This window comes from Lampris incognitus, chromosome 14 (genome assembly GCF_029633865.1).
Source record: "Lampris incognitus isolate fLamInc1 chromosome 14, fLamInc1.hap2, whole genome shotgun sequence".
Lineage (NCBI taxonomy): Eukaryota > Metazoa > Chordata > Actinopteri > Lampriformes > Lampridae > Lampris > Lampris incognitus.
Genome location: NC_079224.1, coordinates 2,975,030 through 2,997,310, shown reverse-complemented (window position 1 = coordinate 2,997,310; position 22,281 = coordinate 2,975,030). Strand labels below are relative to the sequence as shown.

Below are 22,281 nucleotides of genomic sequence, written 5' to 3'. Positions count from 1 at the left end.
TTCAAGGAGGAATTTCTTGCCCTCATTCCATTGAAAGACAGGACCAGGAGTGAGGATGTGTTTAGCGCATTCAAGGACTTTGTGCGCGAGTACAAGATTCCCATTCATAAAATAGTGTCATTAACAACAGATGGGGCACCGGCGAACGATGCTCGGTGTTCGTTCAGGATTCATCACGTTGTGCAGAAAAGACCCAGACTTTCCGCCATTTGTAAACTATCACTGTGTGATACAGCAATAGGCATTGACAGCTAAAGTGATTGACATGTCCCATGTGATGAATGTTGTTGTTAAAATCGTCAACTCAATTTGTGCAAAAGCGCTCCAGCACCGGCTGTTTAAGTCGTTATTGGACGAGCTTGACTCTGCATATGGAGATTTGATCCTTCATGCAGACGTAAGGTGGCTCAGTTGGGGCAAGGTGCTCCAGCGTTTTCTGGATTTGCTGCCAGAGATCATCACTTTTCTGAAGTTGAGGAACAAGGAGTATGAGCAGCTGTCTGACGATGCTTGGTTACTGGACTTGGGGTTCCTTACCGATCTGACCGCAAATGTCAACGATCTTAGGGAAAGACAGAGACATTGGTCACATGATTAGCGCAGTGGCGGCATTCAGAGTAAAGCTCAGTTTGTGGACCACTCAGTTAAGACATGTGAGGCTGAAACACTTCACAAATCTTGAAAAGGTGTCACAAAACCTTACAGACAAAACTGCTTTTCATCCCGAACGATTCTGCGCCCATTTGAACAAACTAACATCAGATTTTGACGTCGATCTGTGGAGGTACAAGACATGGGGCAAGGAGTTGGTGTTGTATCAAACCCTTTCCTCAGCACTGACATTGAACAGTTGTCAGTTAAAATGCAGGACATGTTTACATTACCTACGGGCGCTGACGTGGAGATTATTGAAATTCAAAGCGACATTGAACTGAAGGCCAGAGCGAGAGACCAGGACTTGCCGTCACTCGTGAGTAGGGGGGAGTATCCACTGACTGTCGTGCGCGCTTCAGCTAAAGACCTGCTTTGGCTCCACTACTTATGTGAAATGGCCTTCTCACAAATGAAAATAATAAAATCTAAGTACAGAACTCGTATGACTGACGCACATCTTACTGACTGCCTCAGACTGGCAATCACTAACTACCAACCAGATTCCAAAAGACTTGCAGATATGCAGTCACAGCAGTCTCATTAAATGACAAGTTTTTTTTTCTTTTTTTTTTTTGTTATGAGATTAATCATTGATGATCTTTGGGGTTGGGAGCAGTGAGCATTGAAAATATATTGTGCACTGACCAGAAGATATCTGTAAATGTGACTATTATTCACTGAACTGAGAGACTAAATATTGTGCAGTGAACAGATACTGTAAATAGGAATATTTTGCATTGAACCGATAGGCCTACCATAAATATGGATATTGTGCATTGCACAGATAAGTGTGCATAACTGTGTCCTTCTTTGTGTGTATGTATGCACATACATTGAGCCTGTCGTAACAGAAATGGCAAAAATAAACATGACAATGAGCAGTCTTACTCATGGTAGGTGGGTTTTTTGGAAGATATCGGAGTGGTAGATCTCTGCTTACATTTTGGAATAAAAAATTATCTTGGGCTTGAAAAGGTTGGTTACCACTGAGTAAGAGTGATGTGTTTATTCTAGGTGGCGCTCTGAAGCCAGGGTTTGGTTTTCCATCGTTCAGCGGCATTTCCCGTCTAACCTGGTTGGTTGACCTGTTTGGTGACCTTTCAGTAACGGCATTGACCATGGAGCAGCCCAGTGATGGCTACATGAAGATGACTGCCCAGCTGGTAACTGCCGATGACAAGTAAGACACACTGCAGGAGTCTGGCAGAAATCTCACGTTGCCCCTGGTCGAGGCATATTGTGCTTTTGTGCATGACCAAGCAATTTTGTAAGCTTCAGAACATTGCCAGTATGGAATGCTTTGCAACAACTCTTAATATAATTTCCAACTAAAGTATAAATAATTAATGCGATAAAATGCAATAAACATTTAAATAGTCCTGCTAACATGACACAGTTCCCCACTTTATGTGGCGCTATTGGAATATGGTAAAAGTAAGTGGGTCCCCGTATAGTTTGCATCACAGATTCGTTCAGAAGGACGCACATGCAGGTCAGGAGCACGAAGGCTGCAGACGCAAAACGCAGCAAAGCAGAAGAAGAAGAAGACAACATGTCAGATGATGCTTTAATTGGATACACTGGTCAGGACAGGAATTCATGCACATTTTTCACTATTTTATTTACTACATTTTATATGCGTAAATACAGACTTGCAGATAAGAAACTGTTGTCAGAGTTGAATTGTACAGCGATTCTGGCGTGTATACCCAGTGCTAGACCGAAATAATTAACTTTACAGAGGAATAAATAAACAGTGGGGTGTCAGTTCTTCTCTTACCGGAATCAACGTAGAAAGAGGAACTTTATTGACAGATGCACTGTTATATACGCACAGACCACATGTCAATCTCAGCGCATTTCATTGGCTGTTATCATTGTCCGTCATACAGTACCCGTATGTACTCATGAAGTTTGCCTGTGTTAATATAAAAAAAAGATTTACTTTACAATTGAGAGCACACATTTCATATATGTCAACAGAAACCAACCTTTCCTGGACCATTTATTAATCTCAAGCAACACATTTCCATTTTAGCTGAACGTACCAACAAAGAAGCACTTAAAACATGTGAATTGCAAGCTTTACAGTGTGTGTTTTGCCCTCTGGCATGTTCTCACTCATTCAGTTGATTCTGTATGGTGCACTGTTTACATGTGACTGCCTCTTTTTCACTTGCTGTATATTTATCGTCTTGAACTAAAGTTTAATTAAAAAAGTCAAAAACAACAAGAGCAAAGAAACTTAAAGTGGCGGGTAACAGAGCTCAAATCTGTGTTTTGGGATACCCATACCCTAGGAAAACATATCAGTAACCACCCGGCCAATTCTGTATGATTAAAAATGTTGCAAAGTATATAAAACAAAGCTTCAAAAACGTGTAAAAGTCTGCAGCGTCCACTGGTTTCAGACTCTGGGGGCATGGCACCGAAAGGAAGACGGCGACGTCACCAAGGAAGCCGGCCAAAAAATCAAGAAAGGAAAACGGGAAAAACACCCAAAAACGGTCTAACGCCGCAAATCAGTTCTTTACATGGTTCAACACATTTTAACGTGCCAACAGCAATACATCTCCCACATTTATAAAGTATTTTGAAGCAAATCTGTCAATTTGGTTACCCTGCTCTTTAAGCCTGGCCACAATATAGGACGGAAAAAATAAAAACACAAAGAAAGAAATCTCGTTAACATCCACCCACCTACCCACCCATCCATCCATTATCCATCCATCCATCCATCCATCCATTATCAATCTATCCATCCATCCATCCATTATCCAAGTCGCTTATCCTGCTCTGAGGTTCACGGGGATGCTGGAGCCTATCCCAGCTGTCATTGGGCGGCAGGCGGGGCGACATCACGGGCAGGCTCCCAGGCCATCACACAGGGCCAACACACACACATGTCATTAGTAGCTGATGGCCTGTACTGCCATGTATTAAAACTTTTTTCCTGCATCTGTATTGATATGCTGCTCCTCATTAGTTGAGCCCTTTTATCAACACCACTGACGGTTTCGGAAAAAAACCCCACTACATACATACATACATACATACATACATATACATATAGTATATCTACTCATATATTTTCGTAATGTGTGTGTGTGTGTGGTGTTAGTGTGTGTTAGTTAGTGTAGATAGCGGGACCGAAAACTAAAGCACTTATGATCCTAATTCTTCTTGGAGGTGGTAGGTATTGTCCCAGAGAGTACGGGAAAAATCTCAAAAAATTTAAATTATGCATAAATGTGCAAAATATGCATTATTCTAAAAATGGCTAAAAACCACTTTTCTCGGCATTTCAGATGATTCTGAGCGTCTTTGATTTTTTCACCTATATAAAAAAAATTTCTGGGACAGAAATGTTTTGGCATTATGCAAAATATATGCATATTTGCAAAAATGCACTTATGATCCTCATTTTTTTTGGAGGTGGTAGGTATTGTTCCAGAGAGGACCAGAAAAATAGCAGAAAATTAAAATAATTATAATAATTATGCAAAATATGCATTTTCTACAAATGGCTAAAAACCACTTTTCTCGGCATTTCAGATGATTCTGAGCATTTGGGGGGAGGGAGTTGGAGTGGGGGGGGGTTTAGGGGCAGGGGGAAGGCGGTTAGCTGGCAGGATGAAGAGGAGGGAGATTTAGACGGGTGGATAACCAAACCGCTACATTGTAGCGGGGTTCTTCTAGTATATATATATAGTATAGTATAAAGAAGTTCAGAAGGCGTTACATTGTGTCTTTGTGGATTTAGAGAAAGCATACAACAGGGTGCCGAGAGAGGAGGTGTGGTATTGTATGAGGAAGTCGGGAGTGGCAGAAAAGTATGTAGGAGTGGTGCAGGATATGTATGAGGGAACTGTGACCATGGCAAGGTGTGTGGTTGGAATGACAGATTGGTTCAAGGTGGAGGTGGGAATATATCAAGGATCGGCTCTGAGCCCTTTCTTGTTTGCAATGGTGATGGACAGGTTGACAGACGAGATCAGGCAGGAGTCTCCGTGGACTATGATGTTTGCAAATGACATTGTGATATGTAGCGAGAGTAGGGAGCAGGTTGAGGAGAGCCTGGAGAGGTGGAGGTATGCACTGGAGAGAAGAGGAATGAAAGTCAGTAGGAGCAAGATGGAATACATACTATGTGTGAATGAGAGGGAGGACAGTGGAATGGTCAGGATGCAAGGAGTAGAGGTGATGAAGGCATATGCGTTTAAACACTTGGGATCAACTGTCCAAAGTAACGGGGAGTGCAGGAGAGGGGTGAAGAAGAGAGTGCAGGCAGGGTTGGAGTGGGTGGAGAAGAGTGTCAGGAGTGATTTGCAGCCCTTCATGACAGAGCTGCTGCCAGATGGAGCATTGGGCAGCAGTGTCCTCCAGCTGGCTCGGGTTCAGGCTGCACTTTTTTATGATGGTCTTCAGTTGGTCTTTATACCGTTTTTTCTGGTCCGCTGCCAAGCGGCGGCCAAGATGTAGCTGGCCATACAGCACTTTACGTTGTAAGTGCTCCTTTGGCATCCTGATGACGTGACCGAACCAGCGAAGTTGATGCTGGGTGATGGTAGCCTCTATGCTGATGCAGTTGGTCTTGTGGAGTATTTCAGTATTGGGCACTTTGTCACGCCAGGTCATCCTTAGGATGCACTGTAGGCATCTGATGTGGAAGGCCTCAAGCATCCTGAGGTGGTGGCTGTACAGGGTCCACGCCGCACAGCTGTAGAGGAGAGTTGTGATGACAACTACCAAGTAGACAGATGTTTTGGTGTGGAGATTGAGGTCTTGGTTTTGAAAGACCCTTCTCCTAAGTCTGCCAAAAGATGATGATGCTTAGGGCTGGGTAAAAAATCGATTCAATCGATTTTGGATCGATTTCATTTAAATTTTGCAATATCGATTCACAGGGCATGAGATTGATCCCCCCCCCCCAGTAGTCCCCCAGTAGTCTCGTGCGTGATGAAGCAGCGGCGCGGTTACGTCAGGTTGACGTTCAAGCGCGCATACACGAAATGGCTGATGCAGGTAAAACTCCGCTCAGCAAGCCATCCCAACTGAAGTCTGACGTCTGGAACCATTTCGGATTTAAAACGACAAAGAGCTGGATAAAACCAAAGTGGTTTGCAAGATCTGCCAAGCGGAGGTCAGTTATTGTAGAAATACTACAAACCTCAGGAACCACTTGACAAGGTATCGCACTACGCTAACGTTAGCTTCCGACAACAAGCCGTCCGGGGCAAAACAAAAGAAACTGAGGGACTCACTAACATTACCAGCCGAGTCTCCGTGGGCCATAAAGATAACAGAGGCCATCGCAACTTTTGTTTGCAAAGATTTACGCCCACACTCGGTAGTGGTAAACGAAGGCTTCAAGCGGCTCATTCAGGTGCTCGAACCACACTATGTTATGGTGCAACGTAAACATCTGACTGAAACTGTTATCCCCATGATGTATAATATTATTTTTGCACTTTAAGAAACAATGCCTTAATGCAACTTGCAGTGATGGAATGTTGCAGTTCAAGTACACTTTCACTTGCAATTCCTTTCTAATTCAAAATTGCACTTTTGAGACTGAAGACAGTTTTGTTTGCAGTTAAACTGTCCAATTTACAAGTTTGCACTTAAAACTTGTTGTTTATGGTGAAGAGAAAAAATAAAGTACATTTGTATTTTGTAACACAGAGTTGAGCCATTTTCATTATTTAAGAGCAGACTGAATCGAATCGAATCCTGATTAATCGATTTAGAGCCTTATGAATCGAATCGATTTAGGAAATTGGGCACAATACCCAGCCCTAATGATGCTTGCTTAATCCGGTTTTGTATCTCCCTGTCGATGCTACAGTCGTCAGAGTGAAAGCTGCCCAGGTATTTGAAGGATTCCACTGTTGCGAGTGGTTTGTCGGAGATGGTGAAGGTTGGTGAATGCGATGGAGGAGCAGATGCCCACTGACATACTACTTAAGTATTTGCCACGTTTATAGAGGGACTCAGCCTACCATATGGCAGGTTGCAGTGCCTCTGATGTGTGGGCCACAACTGCACAGTCATCTGCGTACTGTAGCTCGATGATGTGCTCAGATGTCATTTTTGTGACCGCTTGGAGCCTACGGATGTTAAATAGGTTTCCATCTAGTTTGAAGTCCACAGTCCACTGTCCTTCCTGATTTCCTCGTGGAGCAGCAATTTCACACACAGGAGGAAGATGTTAAAAAGAACTGGAACAAGGATGTACCCCTGACGTACTCCGGTGCAGGAATCCGAGCCCTTTGGGCTCGGATTCCTGGCCACCAATGGTCACATGTGCCATCATCCCCACATGAAATTGTTGAAGGATGTTCACAAATTTTCGTGGGCAGCCAAACTTCAGGAGGATTTTCCATAGGATGTCCCTGTTGACTGTGCTGAAAGCCTTTGACAGGTCGATGAAGGCTATGAAGAGGTCCTGGTGTTGCTCCCTACACGTCTCCTGGAGTTGCCATGCTGTGAACACCATGTCCACAGTACTCCTATTCCTCCTGAACCCACACTGTGACTCAGGCAACAGCTGCTCTGAGATGTTTTTTACCAGCCTGTGTAACATGACTTTGGCCAGGACTTTTCCAGCAACAGCTAGTAGTCAAATGCCATGGCTGTTGCAACAGAGGGACTTGTCTCCTTTGCCTTTATATATGGAGATGATGTTAGCATCGCTCCACTGCTGAGGGATGGTTTCGTTCTTCCATATGTGTGAGATGAACAGGAAATGTGCATGGGTGCAGAGGTAGCCTCCCTGTTTAATAATCTCTGCAGGGATACTGTCAGGGCTAGGGGTCTTGTTATTTTTCAGCGACCAAACTGCACAATGAACCTCTTCAAAGGTAGGTGGAAGGTCAAGGTCTTGGATGGTGGGGCGGACAGGTAGTGCTTCCAAGACTGAGGGATCTGTTGGGGAGGGCTGGTTCAAAAGGGTCTTAAAATGTTCTGCCCATCTTTTTGTGATGAGTTTCTGATCCTTTATGAGGGTAGTACCGTCATCAGACTTCAGGGGGGAGACAGAGCAGTTCTTGAGCCATAGATGGTTTTCACTACATCATAGAAGTTGTGCATATCATTTCTGTCGGCATGAATTTGTATTTCATTCGCCTTCGATATCCACCACTCATTCTGCAGGGCACGCAATTTTGACTGCACCTCTCTCCTGGATGCTTGCCATTGTTGCCGGAGTGCAGCTGATGTCGGATTGTTGAAGACAGCACTGTGTGCTTTGTGCATGCCTTTGAGTATGGTAGTTATTGTGCCTGTGTTGTCATTGAACCAGTCTTGGTGCTTTCTGCTCTTGTAACCGATGGATTGGGATGCTAGCTCATAGAGGCTGGAACTTGCAGAAGACCATTTCCTATCAATGGAATCATCTGTGCTCAAAAGAAGCTCAATGTCTTCCAGGTTTTCAGCCAGAGAGAGGCGGAGATTATTTTGGACCTCAGCCTTTTCTATCCGGGTACAGTCAAGTATCTTCTTTCCTGACCTCTGAAGACGAAAAGCAGGGTGTACTTTCACCTGGAGCCTGGTCATGATGAGCCAGTGATCTGTCCAGCACTCAGCACCTCTCATTGCATGAGTGAGTGGTCTTTTATATCAGTGCGTCTCACAATGATGTAGTCCAAGAGGTGCCAATGTTTGGAGCGTGGGTGCATCCAGGATGTTTTGTGCTTATTTTTTAATTGAAAGATGGTGTTTGTGATGGTCAAGCCATGCTCAGCACAGAGGCTTAGCAGGTGCAGTCCGCTAGCATTGACTTTCCGAATGCCATGGCCACCAATGACACCGCTCCACACCTTGTTGTCTTTCCCCACTCTGGCATTGAAATCGCCTGGCAAAAAGATCTTGTCCTCCTTAGGTATACGACGGAGAGCCTCATCTAGTGACTGGTAGAAGCGGTTCTTTACGTCATAGAGTTGGTGCGTAGGCACCTAGGAGGGTGGCACAGCGTTTCTTGGCCAGAGGGATCCTGAGTGACCTGAGCCTTTCACTTATGCCAATCGGTGTTTCAGTGAGTATTGGTAGGAGGCTGTTTTTTATTGCAAGTCCCACACCATGCTGCTGTTGTCCTCCTGCAGGGCATCCCTTCCAGAAGAAGGTGTAGATGTCCTCCTTCAGGGAGCCTTCATCCAGGAACCTGGTTTCGCTGAATGCAGTGATGTCAATATTGTAGCGGTTGAGGTCTGCTGCAATGAGTGCAGTCCTTTGCTGAGGTCTTTCGGCGTTAACGTCCAGCAGAGTTCTGATGCTCCATGTTGGCAGTTTAAAAGGGATTATTTTCTTTTGTTTATTTCGACCGCAGAGTGGAATGTCCCGATAGGTGCGGTAGCCTATCCAGGATGTTTTGAGTGGGCAATGTTTAGGCCACCTTTTCTAGGTCCTTCCCCAGTTGGGGTGAGCAGTGTGGCTCCTAAATAGGGCTGCTCAGTCACACAGGGGTCTGCCGAGAGCAGCTGCCACTTAAACTTAGCTGCTGCCAACCATGAATAGCACTGTGCCGCTGGCGGGCAGGGGTCTGATTAGGAGCTTCAAGTGCATTCATACCTGCTCCCGTCACCAGACACCCGCCAGACTTTGACCCATATTCCAGTTGCTGGTCTCACCGGGGCATAGGTGGATACCTGCACAAAGAGATTATTTAGAGTGCCGTTAGGGGTGCGCATGTCCCAGCAGCACTTCTTCACTGTGAGAGGATGGGATCCGGTGGCAAGGAGAACCCAAGTAGTAGTAGTAGTAATAGTAGTAGCAGTAGTGTTTAATCATGTTAGACAGGAATGTCATTACATTAGTGAAGCAAAAAGGGTGGTGATACTATATTGTTATGATTTAGGCATTGGCATAAATTAAAACATTATTAGATGACAATACACAAAGGTCCAATTGAAATTTCATCATTTTTATTTGAAAGCTATATTGTAGCTTTCAAGTACCATCATTATGACCATGTTACAGAAATGTGTGGATGGTTGGTAAACGCTACATTAAAATCACAATGTAACAGCATCACCCTTTAACCAGAGTGAACCACCAAATCATTTACCATCAAATTGATGATGTCATGGTGTGATGATGTCATGCTGTGATGATGTGATGGTGTAATGATGTGGTGGTGTGATTATGTGATGATGTGATTGTGTGATGTGTGATGATGTGATGATGTCAAGGTGTCATGATGTGATGGCGTGATAAGGTGCGATGGTATGATGGTGTGATGATGTGATAGTTTGATGGTGTGATGTGCGATGATGTTGATGTGATGGTGTGATTATGTGATGATGTAATCGTGTGATGGTGGGATGGTGTGATGTTTGATGGTGTGACGTTGTGATGGTGTGATGATGTGATGGTGTGATGATTTTGATGTGGTGTGTGATGGTGTAATGATGTGATGGTGTGGTGATGTGATGATGTTGATGTGGTGTGTGATGGTGTGATGATGTGATGGTGTGTTGGTGTTGATGTGATGGTGTGATGATGTGATGTGATGATGTGTGATATAATGTGATGGTGTTATGATGTGATGGTTTGATGTGATGTGATTGTGTGATGGTATGATGATGTGATGGTGTCTGTGAATGTTCTCATTCATCCAGGTCATGGTTATCCAAAGGAGTTGAATCAAGTGCAACTGGACTTGGTATATATCCATGAAGACGTTTCGCCTCTCATCCAAGAAGCTTCCTCAGTTCGTGCCTTTCTGACTAGACCAAGCTAGTCTGACTGGCTGGTGATGAGACTCAGAATTTATCCTCTAGGAGTCGTTGTCAGAGCTATTGATATGCGTGGCTCTTTGTGATCCGATGTTTACCAACGCCCGTCGCTAACAGAGCCATAGATATGCGTGGCTCTTTTGTGTACCGATGTTTGGCCGCGCCCGCCGTTATCGGAGCTATTGATTTGCATTTGTTTAGCAGCGACGGTCGTTGGGGGTGTTAGTTTGGACTTCATTATTCAGTGGTCATGAGAGTCGTTGTAGCCGTTAGTGACCGACTGTTGTTCTTGGAGGCTAGGCTTCTTGAGTCTCCTGGGTAGAGATGAAAGGACGGCATTGGTGATGGTGTTGATGTGATGGTGTGATGATGTTGATGTGTTGTGTAGTGGTGTGATGATGTGATGTAATGGTGTGATGATGTTGATGTGATGGTGTGATGATGTGATGGTGTGAGCACAACACAGTCAATAAGTTCATGACCCTACCTCATAGAGAGACAAGCCAATAAAATGTATCGGAAGGACAGAAAGAAATGTAACAATTTGCTTTTTCCTGGAAATAAAACAGCACACCAGAGATAAATGTGCTGTACTTTGTTTGTAATGGTGCAATGACAAGCAATCTGTTTTTGCTACTTTACCACTGAGTGCAGGATGGGACACCATTGCTATATACTGAAAGGTCTGTTACAGTGTGGTTTTCATTTGCTGCCCCCTCCCCAGCACAAATATCAATCTAGCTCTTGTGCTGTAGCTTGTAGCTACAACACAACAGCTATCAAATAGGGTTTTTAAATCCCAATGTGGTCTTGAGGGGTTTATCAAAACCCAGAGAAAACATTAATAGCTTTGCATCTTTCTATATCCCAGGCCCTTGACATGGATCGAGGAACGAGGGCCAGGGCTCCCAAGGGACAAAAAGATCAGCTTCCACTTCGATTCTGGCATCATGACCCAGATTCCTCCAGTACCAAGGGAGCCTGTGCCCCTTTTCATGCAGGACCTGATGCTCTTTTCTCGGAAACTAGAAGGCCGTGTGTCCCCTGAAGAGCTCTTAAGAGAGAGACGGAGGATTCTACACTGCATAGAACTTGCTGAAAGGATACAACATCTCTGCAAGGGATAAACAGAAAACTCATTTTATACACGTTACACAAAACAGTTTTAATTTCATTTTAATGCTTTTTTGGGGGGGGTGGAAAAACATGAAACTAGTGTTAAAACTAGAATCCAAAACTGTCGTCAATGTGCACAGTTTTAAATGGTAAGGCTGATCTGCACTAAGTCTAACTGGAATGCTTTGTTTTTAGTTAGGCATCCACACCCCTGTCCCAGTCCCCTGCTCTCTATCTATTACACCCCTGATCCAGTCCCCTGCTCTCTATCTATTACACCCCTGATCCAGTCCCCTGCTCTCTATCTATTACACCCCTGATCCAGTCCCCTGCTCTCTATCTATTACACCCCTGTCCCAGTCCCCTGCTCTCTATCTATTACACCCCTGTCCCAGTCCCCTGCTCTCTATCTATTACACCCCTGATCCAGTCCCCTGCTCTCTATCTATTACACCCCTGATCCAGTCCCCTGCTCTCTATCTATTACACCCCTGTCCCAGTCCCCTGCTCTCTATCTATTACACCCCTGATCCAGTCCCCTGCTCTCTATCTATTACACCCCTGTCCCAGTCCCCTGCTCTCTATCTATTACACCCCTGATCCAGTCCCCTGCTCTCTATCTATTACACCCCTGTCCCAGTCCCCTGCTCTCTATCTATTACACCCCTGATCCAGTCCCCTGCTCTCTATCTATTACACCCCTGTCCCAGTCCCCTGCTCTCTATCTATTACACCCCTGATCCAGTCCCCTGCTCTCTATCTATTACACCCCTGATCCAGTCCCCTGCTCTCTATCTATTACACCCCTGTCCCAGTCCCCTGCTCTCTATCTATTACACCCCTGATCCAGTCCCCTGCTCTCTATCTATTACACCCCTGCCCCAGTCCCCTGCTCTCTATCTATTAATAATATTTCAGGAGAGAACAGTCACAAATTACTTTGGAATTTTTTACATTGTATTTCCGATGTTATTCATTACAATATACTTAATATAGGAAATTATAAATAAAACGGAATTATATCAGTAACAATTATCAGATGATGTATTAATTTGATATATTTGATCCACCTCTGTAGACTCAGATGAGATGTCTACTTAAACCCCTAGATTTAGATCAGAATCAGATTTATTGGTCAAATATGTTCCACAATACGTAACATTTAAACTGGTTTTGCTCAAATAGTTCAGACTGGTATATTCCATCCTGAAGGGTGAACACTGGCACAACTAGCCAGCACTGCTCTCTGGATGTTCCACTTACAAAGCCTTTCACCAACTGGCTGCCCCATACCTCACCGACCTCCTCTCCCCCTACCAACCCTCTTGCTCTCTGTGATCCACCTCAGCCTCCCTTCTCTCTACCCCCATTTCCAACCTCCGCGACTTCGGTGACTGAGCCTCATTAGAGACACAGAATCCCCTCCCACTCCTCCAATCCCGTCTCAAGACTCACCTCTTCTCCATTGCCTTCTCGCCCCCCCGTTATCTACTCCTAATCTGAGGCAGACTAAGGACTGAGCACTGGACCTGCTACCCCCTCCTCTTGGAACTCCCTCCCCAAGCATATCGGAGACTGCTGAGCTCTGCCCACATTCAAGTCATGATTCAGGACTCACCTCTTCAGACTTGCTCTCATGTGTGATTAATGTTGTGTTGCATGTTTTTGGTGTGTTGTTTTTAACTTTATTATAATTTATGTAAAGCATCTTTGAGTATGATGAACAGCGTTATATAAATAAAATGCATTATTATTGTCATTATTATGTCTGTTGATTTTTGCTCTGTCGTTCTATTGTTCCATCCACCCATTATCCAAACGCTTATCCTGCTCTCAGGGTAGTGGGGATGCTGGAGCCTATCCCAGCAGTCATTGAGCGGCAGGCAGGGAGACACCCTGGACAGGCCAACAGTACATCTCTCTCACTCACTCACCCACACACACACACACACACACACACACACACACACACACACACACACACACACCTAGGGACAATTTAGTACGACCGATTCACCTGACCTACATGTCTTTGGACTGTGGGAGGAAACCGGAGCCCCCGCAGGAAACCCACGCAGAGACGGGGAGAACATGCACACTCCACACAGAGGACGACCCGGGACGACCTCCGAGGTTGGACTACCCCGGGGCTCGAACCCAGGGCCTTCTTGCTGTGAGGTGACCACGCTGACCACTGCGCCACCGTGCCGCCTCGTTGTGTTGTTCCTTTGGCTGAATAAAGAGTAGCTCAATCTTCTGACAATTCCAGAAAGCTTAGCCTGTTTTCATCTGCTAATCCCGTGTGTTTTGAGCTATCAGTTGTTTCATACCTGCTATTCAGCGTCCGCTTGCTTACCAACAAGAGAATCCTACTTTATGATCCACTGAGTGTTCGTAAGTTTGATTTCATGTGCTCGACTCCGATGGGGCAGCAACCCAATTGTTGAGAAATGTTTATTTGAATAAATAGACAAATATGTTAATTCAGGTTTAAGTAACAGAGGCATGAAAATACATTGTTGCAGTTGGAATGCTTGTTTACAATAGTTGCAGTTGTGATGTTGACAGAGGGCGACATAAGAGCTGCAGTAATGCTAGTATGTCGGTATTGCCACAGATTTATTTTATTCTGAAAAGTCTCGGTTTAAGTTAGACATGTGCTTTTATTTGAAGAAAAAAATATATACCGGAAGTGACATTGTGTTTTGGTTTGGCTAGTTTGAAGTTTTTTGTGTGTGTGTACGCACTGCTAGATTTGTAAGACACGTCCACCTTTTTTCACACCACCTGTAATTTACCTGTGACGGCGCTCAGGGGATTGTTTCGCCTACTAAGAGGCCTAAGCCTGAAGTGTGGTGGTATTTTGGTTCTTGTAAGAGTGCTGAGGGAAAACTGATGGAAGATGGTTACCCTGTCTGCAGAACATGCAGAAAGAACACCGCTGCGAAAGGGGGCAACACCTCTAATCTTACCAGTCATCTCCGTCCCCACCCTCCACAACTTTACAGCGAATGGAAGGTAAGTTAACTTTTAGCTGAATGCCTGATGTGGGGACGTCGGAATGGGGGGAAATGTCATGGTTTGCAGGTCTAACTTGCTAATAGCTTGTCAATAATGTAAACTTGAGCTTTCCTGTTACCAAACGTTACTCTTTGTGAGGGCCGACGGTCCGTCTCACTGGCTAAAGTTAGCTACTCGTGCCACTGGCTAAAGTTAGCTACCCGTCCCACTGGCTAAAGTTAGCTACCCGTGCCACTGGCTAAAGTTAGCTACTCGTGCCGATGGCTAAAGTTAGCTACCCGTCCCACTGGCTAAAGTTAGCTACCCGTGCCGATGGCTAAAGTTAGCTACTCGTGCCACTGGCTAAAGTTAGCTACTCGTGCCACTGGCTAAAGTTAGCTACTCGTCCCACTGGTTAAAGTTAGCTACTCGTGCCACTGGCTAAAGTTAGCTACTCGTGCCACTGGCTAAAGTTAGGTACTCGTCCCACTGGCTAAAGTTAGCTACCCGTGTCACTGGCTAAAGTTGGCTACCCGTGCCACTGGCTAAAGTTAGCTACCCGTGCCACTGGCTAAAGTTAGCTACTCGTGCCACTGGCTAAAGTTAGCTACTCGTGCGTAGTACGTTCTTAAGGAAAAGCAAGGAAAAACCCTCCACAGGACTCCGATGTAAAAACATAACAAAACGAACATTTATTCCGGTTCCACAGCGAAATCTCCATACAGGAGTAATCAAATAATACTTTCCTAAACTATAACTAAGGCTGGCTATCACTGCCACATTATTACTACGGCTACGGTAAGAAAACTATAGCTTCAGTCTCCAAAAGCCCCATTATCTGTAAGGTCTATTGGAAAGTCTAGTGGTCAATCTAAGGCATATATTGCACTTTTCAATTGTGCTGTCACAAGGGCAGTGATTTACAGCTTGTGTCAGGTCAAACTACAGAAAAGTTTCTCCTAGCCTTAAAGAGGTTTGTTGCTAGGTGAGGGCTGTGTAAGGTTGTATACTCAGATAACGCCCGAACCTTTAAAAGAGCAGACAAGGACATGAAAGAATTGTGGAAGTCAATCAGAGGATCAGAGCTCACAGAGTTCTTCACCGACAAAGGAATCACCTGGAAGTTTATTGCTGAGCGCGCTGCGTGGTGGGGCAGCTTCTGGGAGAGACTTGTGAGATCTGTAAAGGCATGTCTAAAACGGGTGCTGGGAAGGGCATCGCTATACTTTGAGGAACTGACAACTGTGCTTGCAGAGATTGAGGCTGTGCTGAACTCCAGGCCTCTGTCATATGTGGACAGTGAAGCATCAGAGCCGCAGCCACTCACCCCCTCACACTTCCTGGTTGGGAAAAGACTAACTTCCCTACCACCCAAGACTATGATTCCACTATCTCAGGCAACCAACGCCAACAGAGAAGACGTGGGCCGGAGATGGAAATACCAGCAGGGACTCTTAACCAGCTTTTGGAACAGATGGAAGAAGGACTACTTGATGGACTTGAAATCAGCTCACAAGTGTGAGACACCTGTGCCCACTGTGCTGAAAGTGGGGGATGTTGTCCTGATTGGAGAGGACAACCTGCCCAGGCAGTCCTGGAAAATGGGGAGGATCACGGAACTGTTTCCAGGGAGAGATGGACTTGTACGTTTCTGCACTGTCCGTACCACTGCGGGCAGTTCGTTGAGGAGACCTGTTCAGCTATCCTATCCTTTAGAGATCACTTGAACCCCAAACATTGACTTAGTAATGAACAATTGTTCGTCGGGCGGGAATGTTGAGAAATGTTTATTTGAATAAATAAACATTAATTCAGGTTTAAGTAAAAGGGGCATGAAAATACATTGTTGCAGTTGGAATGCTTGTTTACAATAGTTGCAGTTGTGATGTTGACAGAGGGCGACATAAGACCTACAGTAATGCTAATATTTCGGTATTGCCACAGATTTATTTTATTCTGAAACGTCTCGGTTTAAGTTAGACATGTGCTTTTATTTGAAGAAAAAAATACCGGAAGTGACATTGTGTTTTTGTTCGGCTAGTTTGAAGTTTTTGTGTGTGTGCACGCACTGCTAGATTTGTAAGACAGGTCCACCTTTTTTCACACCACCTGTAATTTACCGCAGCACTGCAGAAATTAAACGTTGAGTTTGAAGGTACAACCGTTCTCCTCATTATTGAGAAGCTCCAACTAATCAACACTAATGAGTTTTCACAGTTTAGTCAAACTATTCCTCCTTGGCACCTGCAAATCCTGTGCCACCGGCGGGGGGGAGCGGGGGGTCGTGATATTTTACAGTGAAAAGCGGAAAGTGTCTTCCATAACTACGCCTGTGCATGTTTCATTCGAGTCCATTGGCCTACTAATCAATGGGCCAAATACTACCAGACTAGCCATTGTTTACCGACCGCCGCAGCCCAACAACGACTTCTTAAACGAACTTTCTGTTTTTCTAACCTTCTTGTGTTCTTTATCCCCCAATGTAATATTGCTGAGTGATTTTAATGCAAACATGGACAATGTCCACAAGGCTCTCACAAGGGATTTTACATGTTGCCTAGACAGTTTTTGCCACACTCAAGGTGGCAAAACTTACTTATAATTTTTGAAAGAATCCATGTCTGCAGATGATATTTTGGTATGATAACCATTCCTGAGTGGCAGCTGTATCACAGTTATCAGCTCATGAAGTTAACCACCCGCTAAACTAAATTGCATTTTAGACGCTGGTGCATATCCTGGTTTAGCCTCATGGTCAGGACATTTTTCAGTGTTCTATAATATTGTCTTTGGTATCATTTTAAAGGGGACCTTCTTAGCTTTCATTCAAGCCCTGTTGTGGATATTTCTCACAAATATAGAGGTCACTTGAGCTCTTCAACCCGTCAATAACACACATCTTTCTGCAATGTTCGCCTAAACTATATACTTTCTTTTAGCCCTGTGGCATCTAGGAATATCAGGGACACAAATCACACAAACTGGAATACTCACAGGACTGTAAAGATTCAGAAAATGTATAATATACCCATACTATTTCATTGTGTGAGGTGATTGTGAGCCTTAAATGAGAACTAGACCAAAGCCAGTTAGGTCACAAACTGGTCTCTATACATTTGTTGAAATACACAATCAAAATACATGATAAAAAGGAATACCATAGTGAGGTAATGAACTATTTTAATATTTTAAACAACATTGACATTTACATATACTTAGTCAATGATACATGTAATCCCATATCATTAGTGGGTATATGTAATGGTAATGGGTAGGGTAATGGGTATATGTGAATATGGTTACATTATTGTTATCAAGCTCTGGGTAACCAAGTCCAGAATCAACATCCTGTGCATCAATAGACTACTACCACAGTAATACCATCAGAATCATCACACTGTCATTCATCAAACTGCTCGTTTCTCTCATCATCTGACTCCCCAAGTTCAAAGTCCAGTTCTGGACCATCGTGCTGTTTTTGGTTACTGCAGGTCTGTAACCTGCACATGTCTGTGCATGGAAGTCCATTCGACAGGCACATGCAGCTTGGCATTTTGCATGAATGCACACACTTGCATGTTAGCATGTCCAAGACCACATCTGGTGCAGGTGGGGAGCGCATCCAGTAAATGGCCAGCTTGCCTTCATCGTCTGTCCATCCATACTCAGTAGGGCTTGGCACCACAGGGTTAGCCTGCAGACAGCACTTCCATATTGCTGCCTGATAGCTGGCTCGTTGAACATGCATAAAGAGACAGTCTCTACATGGTGGCAGCTGGCTGGACTCAACCTCTCCCCTTTTGGTGCAGAAGAGCTGGTAACGCAGTTTGTTCACCTCAGCAGTGCTGCTATTAGCAACATACATCCGACAGGTGAACTGCTCAATTTTCTGGAACAGCTCATCACTCACATTCCATGTCTGTCCCAGTTGACTAAAAGTCTCTTGGCAGGAAGTGTGCTTTCTCACTATCTTCAGGGCATTCAGCTTCCCTCGACCAGCGAATGCAATGACAGTGTCGCAGCCTGTGAAGGCATGTAAGCCAATTAGGCTGTCACAGATGCTGTCTCCAAGTGAACTTGCCAGTTTGGTGATGTCGACAAACCGTGTGCGGTTCTGAGTCCCACACTTCTGGTAGATGGGACAGGTGATGTCCTTCTGGAAGCCAAGACAAAGCACCATGACATCAGTGTCCTCAGCTGTGATGATAACTGACTTTGAGCCCGCATTTGCTGCATGCAATGCATGCAGGAGCAGACGGGTGTCAGCTTCTTCATGTGTGGAGTGCAGTTCTGCTGCTTCCTCACACCCATCTTCTGTCAACTTGTAGCAGGTTTCCTCACAGGTCATGTACAACACCTTGCCATGCAGCATAGCTCTGTATCGTGGGAGTTTCCACTCTTCCACCAGAAACTTGATGAGACTGGTCTTGTTGGAGGAACTGCACAGAAATTTTCTCCACTGCTGGACGTGGTGTCCCCCTGCAAGATTCTTGTACTGGAGAGTGATGTCTCCACCCCGGTTCAGTCGTTCAGCATCTTTGATCGAAGTCTGGTGATAGACATCAAAAACAACATCAATCCTCCCACTCTGTGCTCCCTCATGGAGGACCTGGGTCAAGGCTGACTCTGCCACCTGTGCAAAGGTTTTGTTGTTGCCATTCATGTTTTGGACCAGGCTCATCCCATCAATGATGGAAGTAGATGGGATTGGGATGTCTTCTGCAGGAGATACATTCTTTTCAAGCTCTCTGGCAACTGCAGCCTTGTTTGTTTTTCGTAAGGACCCATCAGCATTTGCCAGTGCCCATGGTAGTGGGCCCAATGGGTAGGCAAGGACATCCTTCAGATTCACCTTCCTGCTTTCAGCCACCAGGATCATGTGACTGAAAAGGTTTCTATCTGCCTTCAGAACCACATCCTGTGCTTTCTTTCCATGAGCTTGTTTTGTGCTGACATTGGAGAATGTTTTCAGACTTTGCTTGGTCATCTTGTCGTGGAATTTCACAGGTGGTGGGTCTGCATCTAACCTTGTTTGCTGGAATGCTTGGTAGGCCTCTTCTCCTTTCTCAAGAGCTCTCAAGAGATCTATGGTCACATCAGGTGGAGCCATGTTGCCAGTGGAGAGGCTAACCAAATCAATCTCATCAGGGGACATAGGATTGAGCCAGTTATTCTCCATAAGGTCCATGAGAGACTGGACATCTGCTTCATCTCTCTTGATCCTTGGACTCTGTAGATCTGGATGAGACCATTTGCACCTGCCTTGACCTGTCAGGTCTCTCAGCTGTCTGAGGTACATGCTTCTATACTCAGCTGTGAGATAATATTTGGTCACAGCTCCTGGCTTCAAGCTGAATCCCTTTGTCCCTCCAGCTGTTTGGGTGTCTTTGTTCACCATTTCTTCTATAGCTTGGTCAACAGGGATTCGGCCAAAGGGATTGGTGGAGCCCAGTTGGACTTAGAAGCCTCCTTCCATGAATTCTGTGTACACATCTGGGTGTGTGATGGGCAGCTCAGACATCTGAGCGTAGTAGTAGGGGAGGTAGCGTGCATAATTCATCCTGTCATAAGCAAAGCACCATGGGATCATTGCCCGAATGCTAGCCAAGTGTAGCATCCAGTCTCCCTCTCTGGATGCTCGGATGAGCCCCAACAAGATTTCAACCATGTCCAAATAGGACATCCAGAAGTTCGAGAGGCTGCCGTTTCCACCTCTAAGGAACTCACGGTAGACTTCAAATAGATCCATGATGCGTGTACAAGAGCTGTTCTCGAGGACCTCCTTCAAAGCATGTTGTGAGACTTCTTTCCCAAGGCTGTCAATGGTCTTCAGTGTCTCATTCAGGTGAACCATGTCATTCCTGTGAGTTTCTTCCAACCAGGACAGGAAACCATTCAAGGTCAGTCGCATGAGAGCCTCATACAGGAGCTTGTGTAGTCGCACTGCCCTGTTGTACTTGCGGCCATCCATAACACCAGCAATTGAGCCTTCTGCAATCATGCCAGACTCAATGCAGAGGTCTTTAAGTCCAGCATCTTGGAAACGCTTTCCTATTATTGCCAGCAGTGTGCAGATGGTGTGGAATACCCCAAGCGTAACGATGATATCATGGAACTTGTCATGGTGTTTCCATGTGATCTCGACAGCCTTCGCATACAGGGCTTGGTCAAAGACACAGACAATCATCCTCAGGCCTAAGCACTGCATGATGCTCAGTGACTGGTTAAGCACCTCGTTGGCAGTAGACATTTGTGTCGCTGGAGCATTGATGGTAGGCAGATAGCCTACATTGTCGGGGATGACCGTCATCTCTCCTCGAGTTAGGATGTTGAAGCCTGTCCAGCTGCTGACTGACTGTTCTTCTTGTTGTGACATGCGTGCTAGGACCCAAAGAAGGTTTTTCTCTCTGGCAAGCTTAGTATTGGCTGCAGTATCGGCATCTGACTTTTTGCTTTGTGGTGGCCCTACCCGTTGTCCAGCATTGTAAGTTGGTAACATTGGTGGGGGTCCATCAATGCTTCTCTTCTTTGTTTTGGGAACAGTGGGCATGGGTTGGACAGGAAGTGGGTTGACTGGCTTTGCTTGCACAGCAATCCCATTGACTCTGTGAGATGTTCCCTCACCACTGACAGTTTCTTCAAGACGGTCGATATTGTCCCAGGCTAAAGTTGTGAATATGCCAGGATGGATGTTAGCTGGAAGGGCAATGCCACTCCCTGATGATGAGAGTTTCTGGAGACACAGGGCAGTGTTGATCTCTTCCATCTGTGAATAGGACACACTGTGACCAAGTCGGTTGAGGATGTTTATCAACTCTACATTTCCTGTCAACGATTTGACACTGAATGGCAGAACAATGTGCTTGGAAGGCTTGGTATTTCCACATGTCACTGCATATACTATGTCATGGCCAAATGACTGCAGAAGGCACTGCACTCTCTGGGATGCATGATCAGGATCATTTGAGCCTGTGAGTAGAGAGTACAGGAAGATAATGAGCGACTCTGGAATGGTAGGACATTCTGCTTCTGGTTTGACTTCAGGCGGCCAGGTTTGAGGAACATCTTGACTTTTAATGTCTGCTCTCAATTTGATGGCTGCTTTGGCTATAACATCTTGTGCACTGACACTTTTCAGGGTCTGCAGCTCCCTTTTGAGAGACTGATTTTCTTTGGCAAGTTCCCTCATGGACAAGTTATCGGGATAGAGGAGGAATTTTCCTTTCTCATCAGGGAATATCTGCAAGGCTCCAGCAAACTCACTCTCCAGGTTTCGCCTTATGTGCTTCTTGGTTGATTCCTTGACTTGGGCAATGCCTTGGGAGTTCATTGAAGCTACCAGTCTAGAAGAGAGATCAGTCATTGTCATCACTTGAGGATTGCCAAAAAGCTCCATCCTGATGAAGAGGAACAGCTCATTGTATGCCTTATTCACAGCAGCTTCATACTGGGCTGCAGCATCATCATCTTCATTGCTGGCAACCTCTCCTTTGGAAACCTCTTCTTTGGTGTAAAGTCTATAGCATGACCTGTGGTAGTGCCCTTCAGCTGCTACAAGGTCTCTACTCACAATGGCAAGGATTCTGCTGTCCCTTTTCTTTGTGGCTGCACTCCTGATCTTTGCATCAGCTCGCAGTTCTCGACACTGCACCAGTACTTCTCTCGTATTCTGTCTCTTGGAATATTTGCTGTTTTTCTGACAAAATATGCACTCTGCATCATAAGTCCTAGATGTACTTGGAGCATGTCGAGCTACTCTCTTAGATTGTTTCTCTTC

The 22,281-nt window shown here is 45.1% G+C and overlaps 1 protein-coding gene across 1 annotated transcript in view; it reads left to right on the top strand.

The window, feature by feature from the left end:
• Positions 1–11,515, top strand: part of blvra (biliverdin reductase A) — an 84,754-nt gene extending 73,239 nt beyond the window's left edge. The window contains exons 6-7 of the mRNA XM_056293174.1: positions 1,669–1,834; positions 11,260–11,515. Coding sequence (XP_056149149.1) covers positions 1,669–1,834; positions 11,260–11,515 — 422 coding nt within the window. The remainder of the gene's footprint in view (positions 1–1,668; positions 1,835–11,259) is intronic.
• The last annotated feature ends 10,766 nt before the right edge of the window (positions 11,516–22,281 follow it).